Source organism: Nerophis ophidion, linkage group LG03 (assembly GCF_033978795.1).
Source record: "Nerophis ophidion isolate RoL-2023_Sa linkage group LG03, RoL_Noph_v1.0, whole genome shotgun sequence".
NCBI classification, from domain to species: Eukaryota; Metazoa; Chordata; class Actinopteri; order Syngnathiformes; family Syngnathidae; genus Nerophis; species Nerophis ophidion.
In genome coordinates this window covers 70,480,033-70,500,787 of record NC_084613.1, presented here as the reverse complement: position 1 = coordinate 70,500,787, position 20,755 = coordinate 70,480,033, and the positions used below count along the sequence as shown (strand labels likewise).

The following is a 20,755-nucleotide window of genomic DNA, read 5'->3' as shown; positions in this document are numbered from 1 at the left end:
CGGTTGGTGCCCATAAAAGTAGCAAATTCAGTACCCATCCCTATCTCAATGCTGTGGAGAATTTGTTGATCAATGCGTGGGCAACCTGGTAAGAGTTGGAGTTTTTCATGGCAGAAAAATGTCAGGGCACACACACACACACACACACACACACACACACACACACACACACACACACACACACACACACACACACACACACACACACACACACACACACACACAGTGAGAACTGTGATTACATACTAAATATTGATCTGAATGGGGTGATTACTTGTACAATTATTTACTTTCCATATTTAGAATTCATTGACACAAATGAGTAAAAATCTGTTTTGGCTTTGCCATGAAATGAGCTGGGTTCTTTTTCAAATACTGGTCAAAAAGCCAAACATTGACCATGATTTCATTTAGAAACGCAATAATAATAAGAAATATCTAAGAGGGGGTGAATACTTTTGCAAGGCACTTGATATACATTTACAAAGGCGTTTGACATGGAGTGTGTATCGGGTTAACTGTGTACGGATATTCAAATGCTTTTAATGTGTCGTATTGAAGTGAAGTCTGAAGGATATAACGGAACAGCGACAGCTCTTTTAGTTTGTTCAGAAATGACTCATTTAGTTGTCACGTGTTTGCTAAATGAGCCAAAACTGATACTTAAAGTACACCAGTATATTTTATTCATTACAAAGCACAATTAAAAAGAACCTTACATACTGTACAATATGTGACTTACACTTAAACATTGTCCTTGTTATAGTTCTTGCAGTTTACTGTAAAGACAAAAGATAACAGTAATATGATTCATTATTATTGTTCAAACGGCAGACAATTTGTGGATCTAAGAATGGTCAAAATTCTCACCTGTCCTCAACTGTTCTGTTAGATGGATAGTACACCTTAAATGTAAAACCACTCTTTGGAAAAGAGCCCTGTGATGAAAAGATGATAGTAATCAGAGATGGTTTGGAAATAAAACAAAAAAAAAACCCTACAGAGATGAAAAACATACTGGATTGACACAGAGGCAGTCGACGTGGTTGATGGTGAAGGGGTCGTACTTGTCTGCAAACACCACAACATCAGGGACTGGGTACACTCGTAAGGTGTAGTCGTACGCCCAAAACACGGGGCTGACATAGAGAGGCAGCGGCGTGAGGTGAGCCTGGGACAGGATGGTTCTAACAAACTGAGAACAAAAAGTGAGCAGCTGCGCCAAAAAATACATTTTCCGTGATTGCTGGTAGACTCACGTGGTTTGGAATGTCCAGACTGCTGTTAGGTAAACCCACACAGTTCCTGCACATCTTGTTGACCAGGTCCTCCCTGACCACCACCATCTCCTGGCTGCAGTACTGGATCCTGACAAGGTACATGAGGAAAATCTTTTGTTGAGTTCTTCATTATTTAATCAGTAGTGTGCCGTCAGGGCCAGCAAGGCCTTCTCTGCTTGCCGAACATAACCAGAAATCATGATCATAATTAAAGATACAATTATTCTTTAATTTACTTTCTCTAAATATCTAAAATTGTTCATATAATTTTCATGTCATATTATGCACATTCCAGTGCTGTTGTTTTTAAATTTAGTTTGTATCCAATCAGAATTCCGCAAGCTTATGTTGCCATTCAGTACCAAATCTGCCTGAGGCCTTCAGAATCAACAATGCACTGTTAAGTGAACGGGCACATACAGTGATAGACAGTTGTGATAGCCAATCGGAACACGAGTTGTTGTCAGTAAGGCTTTCTAGATGGCCTCACGTTGACCGTGACATTTATGCGTCCTGTAATTGAATAGTCAACGGACCGTTAGCGGAGGAATTTGAGAACACAAACCACAACGACATCCTCGGTAGGCCCACATAAGGGCAAGGAAAACTCACACCCAGTAGGACGTCGGTGACAATGATGACTATGAGAAACCATGGAGAGGACCGCATATGTAAGCAACTGTACAGTATTTATCCAGCTATGATCATGTGGTGACATCAATTATTTTGAGAGGTAATCGCCACTGTATTTAATCTACAGTATTGTGGTACTTCAACCAGCTAACTTCACTTTTTTTCCCCCCAAAGAACTTGATAGACAAACATGGCATTACAATTTGTGATAAATCAGTGCAATAACAATGACTACAAAAATAGAAAAGTATACGTGAATAAAACAAAACAAAAAATCAATAGAGTATCTGATTATGAACAAGAGACTAGCTATACTGTAGCTAACGCACGCTTAGGAAGCTGGCAGTGCACTCAGAAAGCAAATTCCAGCTTTATTCCTAAATTGATTACTTTTAAACACAACACTCAAAAATAAACATGTTTTTTCCAGATTAATATATTTAAAAAAAATAAAACACACGTTTGTATGTATTTGCAGCCATTTTGGCAAAATTGAAGGGAGGTTCTTCCTGTTTCCACTGATCATCCTGGAGAAGTTTGCACAGCTTAATGGATGTGATATTTAGAAAGGCACACACTTGTCTGTACAAAAGGTGCAGTACATGTCCTACACTTAACCACAACACCCAAGCATGACGTCCAAAGAAGGATTGTTTTCAGGCACAATTCTGAGGAAGGGTACTGAAACATTTCTGTTTTAAAAGTCCCAATGAGACCCGTGACCTCTATCAGAAGTTTGGGACCACCTCAGACTCTTCCAAGAACTGACCGCCCATCTTAACAGGTCCTAGTCCCAGAGGTAACTTAAGACAGGGTTTCCTAAAATTCTAACTTTTCACACAAGCAGACCAATAAGTTTTGTCTGTAACAAGGTCTCTCAATGGAGGGACACAGTAAAGTACAAGTGCTGGATTGCAGAACTGCGTCACATGAGGCTCTGCTCCCTCTAAAAGCAGAGAAGCACTCTGCCTAAATGTTGCCCAGAAGACAAGGTCAAAACAGACATTTGCATAACTCTTTGCATTCACTTATGAGGCAAGTGAGTAAAAGAAATACTTTTCCAAGACATTTGACCTTTTTTTCCTCATTTTCTATGACTGTAAGATTTGTTAATCATTTTCCAGAAACCAGACTTAAATCCGAAACAACTGCTAATAACTTGTTTTATTATAAGTGATTAATTAGCAAACATTAAAAAACACTTTTGCTGACAGTATGAGACATTGTGTATAAAATTGGGATCGGGAAGAAAAAAAAAGAAAATTAATTTAGGCTGTCACATGAGAAAATGTGCGGTGAATACTTTCTACATCTTCACTCACTGCTACACAGTCACAGAAGATTGAAATCAAAGCTAGCAGACACTTGTAATCAAGCCAACCAGGACTAGGTCAAAACAGGAAGTAGAAACCTACCAAGAAAAAAAACCCAAAAATGCAATAAATTGCACATAAAGATGTTTTTTCCAGTCGTTTAAAACATCAAAAGGTACTATTGTGTAATTTTGGCTCATTTTAAGATGTACAAATTCTGGACTACTAGAGTCCATGTTTACCTGCATGGGTTGGTGGTAAAGACGGAGAAAGGAACCCTCTGTCTGAACTCCTCAGTGATGTAATCGGCCAGTGGAGGTCTGTTGACAAACATCACTCATTTATTTTCAAATGCTCAGTACCTAATTTAAAAAAATGTATTTCATTTGTACAAGCGGACATATGCTTTACCGTGGCAGGATGGTGCCTGGACCAGGGTCCTCGGGGCCGGGAACAAACACAAATCGACTACTGCAGGTGAGGGGCAGGAAAAAGAGCAGTCAGACATTGAAGCAGATGTTTTTATAAATACATACAAGATATTCTGTACCTGCTGTGTATGCTGGGATGTGCACATATGCTATCTGCTAATACCTTTAGCGACTCTGCACACAGAACAAACGCCGTACTGTTTATTTGAACATTACATATAAACATTTCATGAGTTGAAATAAGTCACCTTTAAGGGAATTGATTTGAGTTTTTCCATAAGGAACTGAAGAGAAATTTCCACAAAAGATGAAACAAGTGGGTGGCATTGCAGCATAGCCTAGGGACAGAACAATAAAAACAAGAATACATCATAAGTTGCTAAAATATGGTCTTTATACACACATATGTATATACACACACATACATATATATACATATAGTTACATATATATATACACATACATATATACACATGCATATATGCATACAAACATTTATATATATATATATATACATACATATGCATGTATAGATACATATACTTATATATATATACACACATATACTTGTACATACCAGTGATGTGTTGTCAGGGGAGACAAGTGAGGCAGTGCCTCACCTGCCACCAGGTGGCTTAACCATGAGATGTTCCAAAATGAAGTAATAAAATAAAATAAGTTTAAATATTTCTCTTTTGGTTTATGCTTTCTATGTGATTTTGGTGTGGTTCCTGTATATCTTGGTCATTTTCATGGTCAAAATCACAGAAATGTTGTATTTCCTGATCAAAACAACGCAGTAGACGAGAAGTGAGGCAGACTCAGGCGGTGCCTCCACGGCCACAAACAGTGTGTATTGGGCGTGTGCGTGGGAGGAGGCGCATGCTTGTTGCCACGGGGAAAAGACAGGCCATGAGGCAGCAAGTACCTCTGCCTCAAGATAGGGGGTGATATATTGTCAACTTGCAGTTGAATGCCTCAGCAGTACTATGATTCGCCACACTGGGAGAAGTGGGGGCGCGCAAGCTAGCAAACACAGGTCTCTCCAGCAAAAGCCAGTCTTTTATTCTTTTCTTTTTTTTTTTAACTGTATTTATAACAAACATGGCATTTTTATTAGAGTAAGCCAGCGTTTGTGGTGCAAAAATATTGTTTGATTTCTTGGAATTAAATTGAATTAAATGAATGTTTCTGCCAATATGGAGGATTATATACTGTATCCAAGATGAAATACTTCTCTAAACTGGACTTTAAGACAAAATTAATGTGGTCTTACAAAGTATGTTTTCATGGAGGATAGCTATTTCTTCTTCAGATACAAACACAGAAAGGTAAGATACAGTCACAATACTTGATTTATTTTGTTAAAAGCAAATGGGACCAAAAAGTATTTAATAACTTTATCAAATACTTTTTGGACCCATTTATCATATCATAAAATCATTATGGTAACGTTTTTATGAAAGCGAAAAACTCCCTTTTTTTCCTGTAACTCTAATGTGCAACCTAAATCAACAATGACTAGAGCTGCACATATGAATTTAAGTTAAAAAAAAAAGAAGACAAAAAAGTATGTATGTCTCACCTGGTGTTTAGTTCACCGCACGTCACTGATACATACATATCTCATTTCAATGTGTTTTTTTAAATTTGCTTGACTATTTACATTGTAGATTGTAACTGAAGGCATCAAAACTATGACACGTGTGATGTGAAAACCCTTTCAGTTTAATACCTCTTGAAGCTCACCAAGAGAATGCAAGAGCGTGCAAATTTTTTTGGGAGGAAACTAGAATATAAAACAGGGGTCGGGAACCTTTTTGGCTGAGAGAGCCATGAAAGCCAAATATTTTAAAATGTGTTTCCGTGAGAGCCATATAATATTTTTTAACACCCAATACAACTACATGAGTGTATTTTTAAGTAAGACCAACATTTTTAGAGTATAATAAGTCTCTTATTCTTTTTTAATAACATTGTTATTCTGAAGCTAACCAATAATAAATAAAACACTTCTTACCATTAATGTAACTTCTTGAACAGGTGCGGTAGAAACGGATGGATGGATTAAAATGCATGAGAATGTTTTATATTTTGAACTTTATTTTTAACACAGTGATTACCAGCGGAATTATTCATTACTTATCCATCCCTTTTCTACTGCTTATTGAGAGCCAGATGCAGTCATCAAAAGAGCCACATCTGGCTCTAGAGCCATAGGTTCCCTACCCCTGATATAAAACATGTTTTCAGTTATTTCACCTGTTTTTTTTAAGTACAGAACTCCACATGTGTTCATTCATAGTTTTGATGCATATACATATATATACACATGTACATATACTGCAGTAGTTTTGGCCAATCGAGATCAAACCTGTTCAGCATTGTGGCCACTGATTGGCTTAGCCTCAGGCTTCATTACTATATTGGATTAAAAGAGTGTAAAGGATGTTCTTTAGAGGGCTCCCATAATGTAAAAAATGTATTTAGTAGTAAGCAGTGTTTTATTCTTTGTCTATAAAAATATTAATAATTAATGATTCCTACTTCATTCTGAAAAAAGTAGGCTGTTCCGTTTTTCAAGTGAACATTTGAGGCACAGCGTCTATAAGATACTAGCTACATGACTAACATACCTGAGAACATGAGGTTGAGCTTCTCCATCACTTCCACGTTGTCCAGCCACACGTCCGAGACAATAACAAACATGGCGTCCTCATTCTCTTCCTCCAGCTGCTTAAGCTTGGCCGACGCCTTCACAGACATGGCGGACGGACCGCCGAAAAAGTTGACGTTGCCAAAGTATGCCCTGATAATGGAAAGAGGACGACAAAGTTGTGACAAAAACTGTGCAAGGTAGATCATTTCCCTTAAACCCTTTTGAGACCTTGTGGCTGATGAAGGTTCTATTGGCGGAGTACCAAAACCATTAACATGGAACACTGAGTCCTCGTACCAACCTGCCACACACACAAAACTACTTTCAAGCTACTGAAAGGACAGAATACTTTGTCCCCGCTGTGCACAATGCATGTCTTTAACAAGTAATTCCATCTTACCCTCAGCCAGCACAAAACTGGATTCTGTGTAAAGTCCGTTATGAAACTGGTGAAAGCTAAATGAAGGCAAATAACTTGAAATAATGCATCGTGTGAAGCATTATTTTATACTTTATAGATGAAAGGATATTGCTTTAGATATGTTGAGCTCTACTGTTCCTGTTGGATCCTCCAAGTGGTATTTCCCCTTTAAAATAAAAGAAATAGCAAACCATTTTAGACACACACAGACCATGAATTGATTAACGTGGACCCAGACTTAAACAATTTGAAAAACTTATTCGGGTGTTACCATTTAGTGGTCAATTGTACGTAAGATGTACTGTACTGTGCAATCGACTAATAAAAGTTTCAAATCAATCAATCAGAACAGACAACATTGGCATGTCTTTTATTTAAATAGTGACCCACCTCTTTCAGCTGTGTGATCATCCCCAGCACAATCACACCTCCCATCTTGGACGTGCTGCCGAGCAAAGCTTCAATTGGCTTTAGCTGGAGGACACAAAATAATCGGCTGCTTAGATGACAACAAACAGTAGCTGTAATTGGCGCCGGACCCCAATAAATCTGAGTCTGCTTGAGTAGAGAAAAGCAACACCTGAAATAGTGACAACACACTGCCTGCACAGCCAACATGTCACCTGTATAGCTGGTGTTTACGGTGGACTTGAAAGATTTTCAAGTTTCAGGAGAATAGTGAACATTAGGGCCTGTTAAACTGTACACATTTTTAAAGTGTGTGTGCTATAACTGGCACTGTATATTACATTGTAAATTAAGTACAGTCAAATGTGCAAAAATTATAAAATAACCTTTTTTATTGTTTCCATATCAATTCCAATACAACCAGGTGAGGTCTTGGATTTAGATTTTTTTAACAATATTGATTGGTTACTCTTTTGTCACACCTTTGAGGAACATTGAGTTGGGATTTCTGTCTGTAGTGTCATTCAAGTCCTCAACTGACTCGGGATCTGGATTCTTTTATTTCCCTAAATGTGGTCCAATGTTCACAAAGTACTTACTGAAGCTTTTAACTACTTTGTTCATAATGTCATTTTTTACATTTCCGTCAGAGAAGCATTTAGAATAATCCTTCCTAGCACCATTTTTAATAATTCTATTTAGGATGCCCCATGTTGCTTTCATAGATGTTTTTGTTATTTTCATTGTAAGTGTGCCAAACCACCTATATTAGAAAATAATCTCTTGGAAATAACTGACGTCATTTGATCATCATAATAAAACATTTAAATTGTTATGTCAGGTTTAGGAGAGGTTTGCTGCTGGTATGGCTACAGGGTGCATGTCTGATGTTGCTCATGTGTGCTCCTCACCGAATGCTCAGGGAGGTGCCCAAACACATAAAAAAATTGAGGGAAGTAGGGAACATTGATGGTAAGAAAGTAAAACTACAGAGGGTGGCTGAAACATTTAAGCCTACTTGTTCATTCATTTAATGTTTGTAACGTTCCCTTTGACTGGCCACAGGCTGAACACTGGAGCCTACGTTAGCTGTCTGGCCACGCTACACTCTTTTCAAATCCCCAGTTCATTGTAGAGCAACAGTGTGATTGTGTGTTTCATACATACAGTATCACTGTCGGACAGTGCTCCATTATGCGCCCTTCTATTTAGCTGCTGAATTGAACTGTATAATGATGCATTCAAGTTCTACTCAGCAATTAGTAATTACAGAGTAATTACCTTCATCAGATGCTTATAATTACTAATTATGAGCATCTGACAAAAGTCAGTTACGTTATCATGATGTGTTCAATGTGGTCTTGTAAAATATGTTATTTGTGGGACATTTGAATAGCCTAAATACAAAAAAGTCAAATATCCAAAGAGTTGATGTTGGGTTTCATAGTAATAGTAAGTTTCATAGTAATTCCTTAAAATGTTCCAGTTCCATTCACATTTTACACATTTAAAAAACACTTTAAGACCAATGTCTGAGAAAAATATATCACTCTTAAATCGACACAGTAGTTAATCCTATGATCAATGTTAATTACAAAACTAAATGTGGGATATAATAATAATAATGGAAGAATAATTGTTTGTATATTGTATATTATTGGTACAAATGTTTAACAAACACGTGTACAAGGATATTTCACATGTCTTTACTGTGTATATATTTGAACAGTGTTCAAGTTGTGTAAAGGAAATGTCATATTTTTAGGAAGCTCATTTTGTATTTGAGATTGTTTATAGGGTTAGGCGAAATAGGTGCTCAACTTCAGCCTAAACCCTTTCCTGTCTGTAACATTGTCAATTTATAAATGTACAACTGTTTGTTTATGTGAAAATGTTTTTTTATTTTGTTGACCACTGACCAAAGAAATAATAAACTAAACTAATATACAATAAAAGACACAAAATAGCTGCCAACAACAAAGTAAAAAAAAAAAAAAGACTTCAGAATTTCGGACAGTTTTACACCAACTTTCATATCATAACCTTCATTACCTGAGACTGTAGCAGGTGGAGAAAGAGTGTTTATCAAAATGAAACAAGTTTGGAACTATCTCAGAGCCACAAAAAGTCAAAAGAGACTAAATAGCCTTGCTAGCCTTACAACTGAAATTCAGCTAAGCCCACATTTGTACTTCAAATACCTCATCAGCAAATGTGCTAGCAAAAAGGTGTTGGGCTTTTTGTTTAGACTTTTAGTGGACAAACAAGCCAATGTAAGCTTTAATTACAATTAGATGAGGCTTGTTGTTGTTTTTGATATTTGTTTTATGACAACATATTCCCTGTGCTCTTTGTGTTACTTGCATATTTAAGTTAAATGCTACATATTTACCTGTGGGCTATCTTGAGCTAGGACACTTAGTTTGTTTGCATATTAGTGCTGGATTTTTAAATACAATAACAAAAACACTACTTCTTAATTCAATGGTTAATTGAAAATGCATTTGCAGACGGAGGATAAATCACATGTTGCAAATCAGTGAAATGAGAATAAAACAACTAATAATTTACATAATAATACTCTGACTTGTTAAGTGGTCAATCGTAAGAAAGTAAACAAAATGGGTGTAGTACTACACAAGGCACGGGCACAAAATATTGAAGGAGGCAATGACTGGAGTAGAGGGGCCCACACCAATATTCTTTCAGGGGGCACCAAATTCCAAACAACAGCCCTGCTTCTCACTCATGCAATGACGTTACATTGACCTAATCACTGACCATATAACAACCTTTCAGGTAACCATCCACAGTTAAGATAAAGGAGCATGTGCGATCAAAATAATTGTATGATTAAATTACTATGTACACGATTCTGATATATTTTTGGAGAATAAACACGTGAGTTAAATTATTTTTGGCTGCCCTAATAAAAATGCATTTATACAAACATGTCCACTAATAAATGTCTGATGTCTAATAGATACCTGGTGATCTCAGTAGTTGACTATACAAACATACTACACTAGATAAGGAGATATGATGGAATCAAAAATTACCTGAAATTTGTTTTGATTCTCCACTACAGGAGCTCCAATTGCAGGCAGGGTGAACAACTCATGTCGCCGTGTGCGCTGTTAACACACGTAGAAAAAAAACAAAGTCATTCAAAGCACATTGAAGTCATACAAATAAGAATAAAGCAGAGGCTTGCTGACCTGCTGTAAAATTGTGTAGCGCTCACGAAAAAGTTCTGCTTTGTCTCTGGCGCCTCCGCACAAGCTTGGAGTCGGATGACCGGTCATACTGATGCTGGGAAGTGCAAACAAGCAGCTAAATAATATTGATAAAGCCTGGATAGTGGAAGGTCGACCAATCAGGTCAATGGTCCCGCCCACCACCTTCTGATGGGGGACTTTGACCAATTAATTTAGCTCAGGGGTGTCCAAACTTTTTAACTTGGTCTTTGATTGTATGTATATGTGTACGTACATACATACTGTACACACACACACAAATATATATATTTATATCTTATACATATTTGTATGTTCATATTATACAAATACAATGGCTATATAATTAATATAATTGGCTATTAGGAGGGCCCTGCGATAAGGTGGCGACTTGTCCAGGGTGTACGCCGCCTTCCGCCCGATTGTAGCTGAGATAGGCGCCAGCACCCCCCGCGACCCCAAAAGGGAATAAGCGGTAGAAAATGGATGGATGGATGGCTATTGGGAGTATGTTAAAGTTCGACTCCTACCTTGTTTACTTCTGTGATGACTTTCCTAAAAATGTTATCAGTTACAAATATCAAGCAGCAAAAATGTGCCAAACATGGGTAAGTGTGAAGAGAGTTTTTTGCTTTTTCCCCATCATGCATTGTAATGGGTGTAGTCTTGAATTTTTTATAGTGCTTGGTCATTTTTTAGAATATCCACAAAGTTCAATGAGCAGGTTGTGTTATGTGTGACCATGTGTGTTGACTTTTTGTATTGGTTATGTTTTTTTCTTTGCTTTGAATTGGATTATATTTACGGCAATGTACAATTCATGGTCATTGACCTGATTTCCTCACGTTGTCAACAAGTTGGTGGCAAATTTGCACCAATCAGATTGCTACTTATTTGAAATTAATTTGAAAACACCCAATGTGCCAGATTCCTTATCAATTAATCAATCAATCAATCAATGTTTACTTATATAGCCCTAAATCACTAGTGTCTCAAAGGGCTGCACAAACCACAACACAAACCACTACGACATCCTCGGTAGGCCCACATAAGGGCAAGGGAAACTCACGTCTCACGGGCCAAACTGAAGACTTAGGCGGGCCGCAATTTGTCCATTGGCCGTAGTTTGGACACCCCTGATATAGCTCATGTTGCATGTCATGTTGCTTTTCGACACGGCAAGAAGGACATTAACTAAATAAATAGATAAATGAATTGGTGACAAAAAAGTACAATTCGTAATTGTTATTAAATCAGTCAGTAATTATCAATGCAATTATTTTTAATTATACGGTACTTCACAATTTCTTTAATAAATGGAAAAATAAATATGGCAATATCGTCATTATTATTATTATCATAATTATTCCACATGTAATTACTAATGAAGCTGTGTTTAATTTGGCTTCATATGTATGTAAGTTTGTCACTAAAATCCTCCATATATCACCATCATTAACCCTAATTCACAACTATATAAAATAGATCAACCCCAAAGTAATACTACACTAATACCATCTAATCATAAATGAGACTCCGCTGATCACTACAGGGAAACATTGCATTTTACTTACGGCACAAACTTCTTACGCTCCGCATTGTAAATGTATCTGGGCACGTCGAAGGCTCCAATGATGTTGAAGACATTATTTCTGCAAGTAAAATAAGCCGGTTTGAAATCATCGTGACAAATCGCATACTATTAATGACCAATCTTGTACATACAGGGCCTCATCGGAGGATTGAGAGCAGTCCTGTACGGCATTTTCCACCACAGACTGCTCGATCATGCTAGACGACACTGAGGGAAAACAAAGCATATTACAGTTCTGGACATGCATATTCTGTATCGTATACTGTACATGACAGTACATGGCTGCTTCTCCACAGCATCCAGGACTCTTCCAATGACATCATCCAGCTCTGAGGGATCGACAGAGAGCAGGGCCTCCACGAGGTACTTGGTAGCCTCACTGGACAATAAGACAAAACCAAATGTTAGATACATCCATCCATCCTTTTTCTACCGCTTGTCCCTTTTTGGGGTCGCTGGAGCCTATCTCAGCTACATTTGGGCGGAAGGCGGTGTACACCCTGGATAAGTCGCCACCTCATCGCAGGGCCAACACAGATAGACAACATTCACACACTAGGGTCAATTTAGTGTCACCATCAACCTATCCCCAGGTGCATGTTTTAGGAGGTGGGAGGAAGCCGGAGTACCAGGAGGGAACCCACGCAGTCACGGGGAGAACAAGCAAACTCCACACAGAAAGAGCCCAAGCCCGGGATTGAACCCAGGACTACTCAGGACCTTCGTATTGTGAGGCACATGCACTAACCCAGGGGTGTCCAAACTTTTTCCACAGAGGGCCGCACACGGAAAAATATAAGCATGCGGGGGCCATTTTGATATTTTTCATTTTCAAACCATAACAAAATATATGGATTTTTTTTTTAATCCTTAGAGCTCCTTGGGAGCATAGAGGGTCTCAGTCACTAAAATGTTAAACATACCGTATTTCCTTGAATTGCCGCAGGACATATAGTATGCACCTGCCTTGAATTACTGCCGGGTCAAACTCGCTTCCCAAAATAATTAGCGCATGCTCAGTATTACCGCCTGGTCAAACTCGTGACGTCACGAGTGACACTTCCCCTGTCATCATTTTCAAAATGGAGGAGGCTGATTTCAATACCGGTAATTTGAAATCACAAAGGGAAGAAGATAAAGAGCTATTCAGTAGGATTTAAGGTCCAAACTTACATCACACTCAAATTTTTACTGCAAACCTTGGGTAAGTGCCGGAGTGAGAAGAGGTTTTAAAATAATTAGAGCATGCTTACTTTTACCGCATGCCTTTAGTAAGCACAGGAGTGAGAAAAGATTTTAAATTAATTAGTCAAATTATTATTATTTTTTTTAATTTAATGCTTGCAGTAAATCTCTATATCAACTTGAGGTTTATATAAAGCAAAACAAATAAGGTTTTAAGACTTTTCTGTCAAAGACAATTTAGTTTTTAATTGTAAAACTGAAATATGCAGTATTTAGATAGATAGATAGATAGATAGCGAGATAGAACTTTATTGATTCCTTCAGGAGAGTTCCTTTATTTAGCAATTAAAGCCCTCAACGATCAATAATGCAGGACACCATTGATTTTAATTATTTAATATTTTGGAGTAATCACAGTTAAACGTTAAATAAAATCCTACTAATTATATATGAGATCCGAAAGGTTCCTCACTCATAAAGTGATAAATTTTTATTAGTTTTTTTTACTTTCAAAAATTAATTTCAAGATCAACTTCCGATATATCTGTCGATTTTAAGTTTGAACTATTATTTTGTTTGTTTTATGCTCTTTTGTCAAAACTTTGATGTTTTTATATGGCAACTACACAACATACGCAATATCTTTTACACATAAAACATTTTAAAGTAATTTTTAAGTAATAATTCTAGGGCTGCATCAACTAATCGGTTAAATCGATTAAAATCGATTATAAAAATAGTTGGCAATTAATTTAGTCATCGATTCGTTGGATGTATGCAGTGCGCATGCGCTGAGGGCCGTTTTTTTTTTTTTTTTCCCCCTTAAGTTCTTTCCTAAACCTTTATTTAGGAACTGCAACATTTAAAAAAATATGAGAAACAATAATCAAAATAAGTACAAAAAAAGTACAAAACAGTGCCAGGGCAGCGGAAGTGAGCCAGCCAATGATGTGTCATGTGCAGCTCACGTGACCAAAGCCGTATTCTTTGTCTGGAAACATTTGAAAAATGGTGGAGGAAAAAAAAGGAGCGATAGTGTAAGTGCAATGGAGAAAAGACTACCACCTAAGTCGTCAAAAGTGTGGGAATTCTTCACCCTAAACACTGCAAAGAAGACAGTTTCCTGCAAAACGTGCAGCATCGACCTCGCGTGGCACGAAAGTATGACATCGCTTCGGGAGCACCTTAAGAGGAAACATCTTGGATCCATGGATGAAGAAAAAAACTCACGGTAGTCTGACCACTGATGTGTGGACAAGTGTAGCCACTTTGGCAAAACATGCCACTACATTGGAGACGTAAGGAACATGAAGTCAATCTGCCTTACGACCTTGCCACTAGAGGAAAGACATTCAGCATCCAACATTGCAGAATGGTTGGAATAGGTAATAGGCAGGTTTGAAATCCATCCATCCATCCATTTTCTACCGCTTATTCCCTTTTGGGGTCGCGGGGGGCGCTGGCGCCTATCTCAGCTACAATCGGGCGGAAGGCGGGGTACACCCTGGACAAGTCCTCACCTCATCGCAGGGCCAACACAGATAGACAGACAACATTCACACTCATATTCAAACACTAGGGCCAATTTTAGTGTTGCCAATCAACCTATCCCCAGGTGCATGTTTTTGGAAGTGGGAGGTTTGAAATCCCCCTAAGCAAAATTATTGCTATTGTGCATGACAATGGTGCACTTTATATATAAAAAAAACATTTTTCTAACACTTGCTTTGTTATTGTTATGTTTGGCAAGTCGAAAGGACATGGTGCCAGTATGCGTTTTTTTTAAATTAAGTATTGGGAAAGATAGAAATGTAGTTTCTTTTTTAAATCCGATTTTTAATCAATTAATCAAAGTAATAATCGAGAGATTAGTCGATTATCAAATTAATCGTTAGTTGCAGCCCTAAATAATTCATTATAACAGATTTTTTGTCCTTTTTTATGAGCAATGGAAAACAAAATACAGACAAAAGGAACAAAAAAACTGCCTACATGGCAACTTTGTGTCAACATTGCCACTTTTTCTCATTAGATTTCACCTCATTCCACTTTTTTTGAATGTTTTTTTTAAATTTTTGCAATACTATCAACTTTGCAATTTTTGCAGAATGTGTGGCGGGCCGGTAAACGATTAGCTGCGGGCCGCAAAAGCCCCTCGGGCCGCACTTTGGACACCCCTGCACTAACCCCTTCCATTATTAGGTCTGTAAACTACAAACACAATACACAAAGTGTTTATATTGGGTTGTACTCATGAATGGTGTTACCCTATGACATGACGGGTAGTGGATACACAGAATTAAGACAAAATCGAACATAGTTACAAAAAAGTGTGAAAAGTATTATTTGACCATAAAACGGACTAATGTGAGTGCAAAAGTAAAGTGCAGACTAGAGCTAATCCTTTAGCTATGCTAGTTCTAAACCAGCGCGACGTGACGTTAAACGTCAATACATTTAGTAGCATTTAATGAGTTAAGGTTACATACGGTCGAAGAATAAGTCCTCGCATCTTGAATTCGGCGGAAACTTTAGACTTCATTTTGCGAGCGACGTCCATCTTTTTTGTTGACGTTACTCGCCCCGCCGCTCAAGCTTTGGCGCTAAATATTTTTTCTTCCGCCACGAATGTCGTCACTTCCGCCCTCTTCGTACACTTATTTCACGTATAATTAAAACGTGATCCATGCTATAAAGTAAGAGAGTAACGTGACGCTACTTTAAAAATATTAGCTACCACATAAATAATTAATGCCTATTGTCTAAGTTACAGAGCTGCCAGATTCGTTTGCGAATGCGTCAAATGTCAGGATTTTTTTATCAACTGATACTCCTAAATAATCGACAAGGGAATTTTAAAGATTACAATATTTTTCATCCATCCATAATCGTTCGTTATTCAAAGTAGAAACTGCTGTTTTCATCTTAGCTTTGTCTGTGTATATAGCCGTAACTAAATAAACTTGCATTTCTTTCGAAAATGAGCTTCGCTATCCAAACACTTTGAAGGAAAAAAAATGTCGTTGTAATACTTTTTACGGCAGGAAAGCGTTATATATGCGCATGCGTGTTGTAAACTAGAGGTTGACTTTTATTTTGGCGCCTGGTTTTGTTTGCGTACTGTATCCGGTCACCAGTATTTGACTGGATTGGATATTTTTTGGGGGATAGGTTGATTGGCAACACTAAATTGGCCTTAGTCTGTGAATGTGAGTGTGAATATTGTCTATTTGTGTTGGCCCTGCGATAAGATGGCGACTTGTCCAGGATGTACGCCACCTTCCGCCCGATTGTAGCTGAGATAGGCACCAGCGACCCCAAAGGGAATAAGCGGTAAAAATGAATGGGTGGATGGATATTTTTTTAAACAAATTGTTTTCCATAAACTTAATACAAACCTAATTGTGTGTTACAAAATGAAATAAATTATAAAAAAAAATAATAATTAAATAAATACAAAAAATAACTTACAATTTCTACGTATAGTTCATATATGCGGTCCTCTCCAAGGTTTCTCATAGTCATCATTGTCACTGACGTCCCACTGGGGTGAGTTTTCCTTGCCCTTATGTGGGCTCTACCGAGGATCTCGTGGTTTGTGTCGTAGTTTGTGCAGCCCTTTGAGACACTAGTGATTTAGGGCTATATAAATAAACATTGACTGATTGATTGATATTATATTACACTTTACTTACAATTATTTTCCTTAATTTAATAACTCACCAAGACTTTTAAGTGTTTAAATTACAATTTTTTTCCCCGAATGTTAACCTTTTATTAGTTATTGTAATAGTTAAAATAGTTTTGTAAAATAGATATTAACACGTGCTCTTTTACTAGACTGATTTTGCTTGGAAATGGATTACCGTATTTCCTTGAATTGCCACAGGGCATATAGTATACGCCTGCCTTGAATTACTGCCGGATCAAACTCGCTTCCCAAAATAATTAGCGCATGTATTACCGCCTGGTCAAACTCGTGATGTCACGAGTGACACTTCCCCTGTCATCATTTTCAAAATGGAGGAGGCTGATTTCAATACCGGTAATTTGAAATCGCATAAAGGGAAGACGATTAAGAGCTATTCAGTAGGATTTATGGTCCAAGCTTACATCACATTCAAATTTTTACTACATACCTTTGGTAAGTGCCGGAGTGAGAAGAGGTTTTAAAATAATTAGCGCATGCTTACTTTTACCGCATGCCTTTGATAAGCGCAGGAGTGAGAAGAGGTTTTAAATGAATTAGCACCCCGGCAGCAATTCAAGGAAATACGGTAGTTATAATTGAATAATATCATGCATTTGGAATTAAAAGATGTAAAAAAAAAAAAAGTAAACCAATATTAATGCTTATTATGGATATAAAATGTGTAAAATCCCAAGTTGTCATAGGTTAATTTGGGGTATTTAAATACATTTCAAATATGACACACATCTTGTGCCCATTTCAGTGAGACGCAGGAAGTACTGCAGCAGACAACTTACCGTAGCAACTGAATCTTTAATGTTTTTAAGATATAAAACTCTTCATCATACAATAAGATAAACAGCACAACTTTGAGTCAAAAGGAGCAATGTGTTGTTTTTTTGTTTGTTTGCCACCACACAAGAAAAGAATGCTAGAACGTTTGATCCCTTTTGAGGTAAGACAGCTGGTTGATTGACAGATGATTCATCAAGTTCTTCTTCTGGTGTGTTTTTTTTTTTTTTTCTCCAAGTAAATAAAATTTTTTGGACATTTCCTCAGCAAGTAGGCCTTTAGGCACCGAGCTGAAAGCAGGACCTACACACTGAGGGCACACTATCTAGACGTCAATTAAAAAAAAGAAAAGAAAAGAAAATAATATAACAATAAATGAAACACAAGCAGTGATGTTAAGAGAAGAAAAGGGTGAATTCCATGAAGTTAGAACAGTCTGCTCAGCCTCTTACACAAGAAGAGACTTTTTGTTGAGTTTTTTTTTTCTTAGCAATGTGCTCAGTATGTCTTGCACTATTTCAAAGCAACACACAAATAGACAGAACTCAACCAGTACAGGAAACATGCATTCGATATGACGCACTTTAAAACTAAACAAAACAAATGGAGCCAATATTTTTTTTTTGGAACATGCCAAGTCTCTTCCACAAAAGCCCCCATTTTGTAGTGAAATCATCCAAAAAGAAGAAACCCACATGGAAAGAAAGATAGACTGCAAGTCATGCAAACTGACACCAGGGAAAAGAAAACATCGACAAACATTTCCCACATTTCCCCATTTTCTGGCTGTACCAACGCCAAGGGAGGCATTTATGGCAGCAATATATACCTATATATATGTATATTATTTTATTCACATTACTTATATATATATATATATATATATATATATATATATATATATATATATATATATATATATATATATATATATATATATATATATATATATATATATATATATATATATATATATATACACACATATATATATGTGTATACAGACATACATATATATACACACACACACACATATATATATATATAAGTGTGTATATATATATATACATACATATATATACATACATATATATAAACATATATATACATACATATATATACACATATATATACATACATATATATACACATATATATACATACATATATATACACATATATATACATACATACATACATACATATATACATACATACACATATATACATATATATGTATATATATACATAAATGTATATATGTATATATATATACATAAATATATATACATACATACATATACACATATATATGTATATATATATACATACATATACACATACATACATACATACACACACACACATACACACACACACACACACACACACACATATATATATATATATATATAAGAAATAACATTTGAACAGCATTAGGACAGGACTGTAGCTGCCGTGCTGCCGGCACAAACGGATTTAAGCAGCACAAGCCGCTGGTGTAAGGAGTGTCCTCATAATCATCATCATCATCATCATCATCTTCACAAACAATGAGACAGAAGAAGAAGAAACAGTCAGACAACTAAACGTGCAGCAAGCTGGAGGAAAATGGCATGGTGGTCATGCAGGAACACACACACACGCGCGCACACACACACGCACAAAAAACAGACACACACTCACTCACACACACACACAGTACATACAAACCCCATTCATACTAAAGCAGACAAAATATGTTCATGGTCACAGTCAGTGTTCCTTGGCTGGTCGTCTCCGCCTGCCCTGCCTGCCCCCCCCATCGAGCCATCAGGCTCGCCGACAGCTGATAGGAGAGGTGCGTGTCAGCGTCTAGAGCGAGGTGGACGGAAGCTTCTTAACGCGCCGCTGGGCCAGGAAGGAGCTCTCGATTGGTTTGAGCTCGGGGGTGGGCTGCGAGTTCTTCAGGGCTGAGTAGGTGGCTGCCATGGCGCCCTGGAAAGCAGTCATCCCGTTTAGTCGTCCATTTTATGTTCAACAGAGCAGCCATCCAACTGATTTATCCGTCAACCAATCCAAACTATTTATAAAGCAACAAGTTGCAACACAAATTGCTAGACAGCAGTTTAAAAACAACAACAAAAGTGACCAGCTATCCAACCATTTTCTACCGCTTATTCCCTTTTGGGGTCGCGGGGGGCGCTGGCGCCTATCTCAGCTACAATCGGGCGGAAGTTGACCTTTATCTTTAAATTGTTACTAGTTATTTACATGTATTTATTTATTTCAAGGTTTATTACAGTCGTCATGCAGTCTCATACTTGGCACATTTAGTGCAAGGGATAAGGTAACAGAGATATAACAGTATACAAATAGTAATAAATAAAATTATTATGAAGCAAATATGAGTATATGCATCTCTTAAATATTTGTATAATTGTTTATCAAATTTTTTTCAATGTCTTAGGTACCGATTGGTACCGGGCCGCAGAAGAATTTTTTATTAATTTTTATTTAAAAAAAAAAAATATATATATATTTTTTTATTTTTATTAAATCAACATAAAAAAAATATACACTTACAATTAGTGCACAAACCACAAAAACCTCCCTTTTTCATGACAAATAAAAAAAATAAAAAAATACAAATAAAAAAAGGACATACCCCCACAAATTATTAAGCATTGACCGGTCCACGGATACAAAAAGGTTGGGGACCACTGTTTTAGATGACACCAATAATTTGTGTGATATAAAGGCGAGTGGCCAAGTTTGTCCTTTGAACAGCAGAGTGATAATTTCATAATACATTTTTTTTAATCAAATGCATTTATCAATTAAAACAATACAAGCATGACATGTTAATGATGTATCTTTGATGTGAAATAAGTAGAAAGAGCAAAAGAAATATAAAGGAGGGACATGAAATGAAGCAAAGAAACTTCACAGTGGAGTTTTTGTGTGTGTGATGACTTATGGTATGGTATAGGTAGTTTAATAAAAATATAACAATTTAGGTCAAATATAAATTGCAAAACATTTAATTAGAATATGTAAATAATGGATTTAAACTGAATTATTATTATTATTATAGTGGGACGGCGTGGTGAGGTTGGGAGCGTGGCCGTGC

The 20,755-nt window shown here is 36.9% G+C and overlaps 2 protein-coding genes across 5 annotated transcripts in view; both read right to left on the bottom strand.

Moving 5' to 3' along the window:
• Nucleotides 1-663: 663 nt before the first annotated feature.
• pole2 (polymerase (DNA directed), epsilon 2) lies at nt 664-15,816 on the bottom strand. Its single transcript, XM_061895976.1, has 19 exons — nt 15,650-15,816; nt 12,254-12,354; nt 12,107-12,182; nt 11,956-12,033; nt 10,364-10,457; nt 10,205-10,279; nt 7,128-7,211; nt 6,847-6,903; nt 6,717-6,765; nt 6,545-6,617; nt 6,294-6,466; nt 3,906-3,995; nt 3,777-3,831; nt 3,638-3,697; nt 3,469-3,546; nt 1,260-1,368; nt 1,019-1,195; nt 871-938; nt 664-779 (listed from the first exon to the last, which is right to left on the bottom strand). Exons 1-19 carry the CDS (start codon nt 15,718-15,720, stop codon nt 761-763), a joined length of 1,587 nt encoding a protein of 528 aa, XP_061751960.1. The 5' UTR covers nt 15,721-15,816; the 3' UTR covers nt 664-760.
• A 3,183-nt stretch (nt 15,817-18,999) lies between these two features.
• The window catches only part of rps6ka1 (ribosomal protein S6 kinase a, polypeptide 1), a 171,167-nt gene continuing 169,411 nt past the window's right edge, over nt 19,000-20,755 (bottom strand). For 2 of the 4 annotated variants that reach the window (XM_061895970.1, XM_061895973.1), the window contains exon 22: nt 19,000-19,620. In XM_061895970.1, coding sequence (XP_061751954.1) covers nt 19,498-19,620 — 123 coding nt within the window. In that variant the 3' untranslated portion in view covers nt 19,000-19,497. The remainder of the gene's footprint in view (nt 19,621-20,755) is intronic. The other 2 variants (XM_061895972.1, XM_061895974.1) reach the window with 1 other exon arrangement.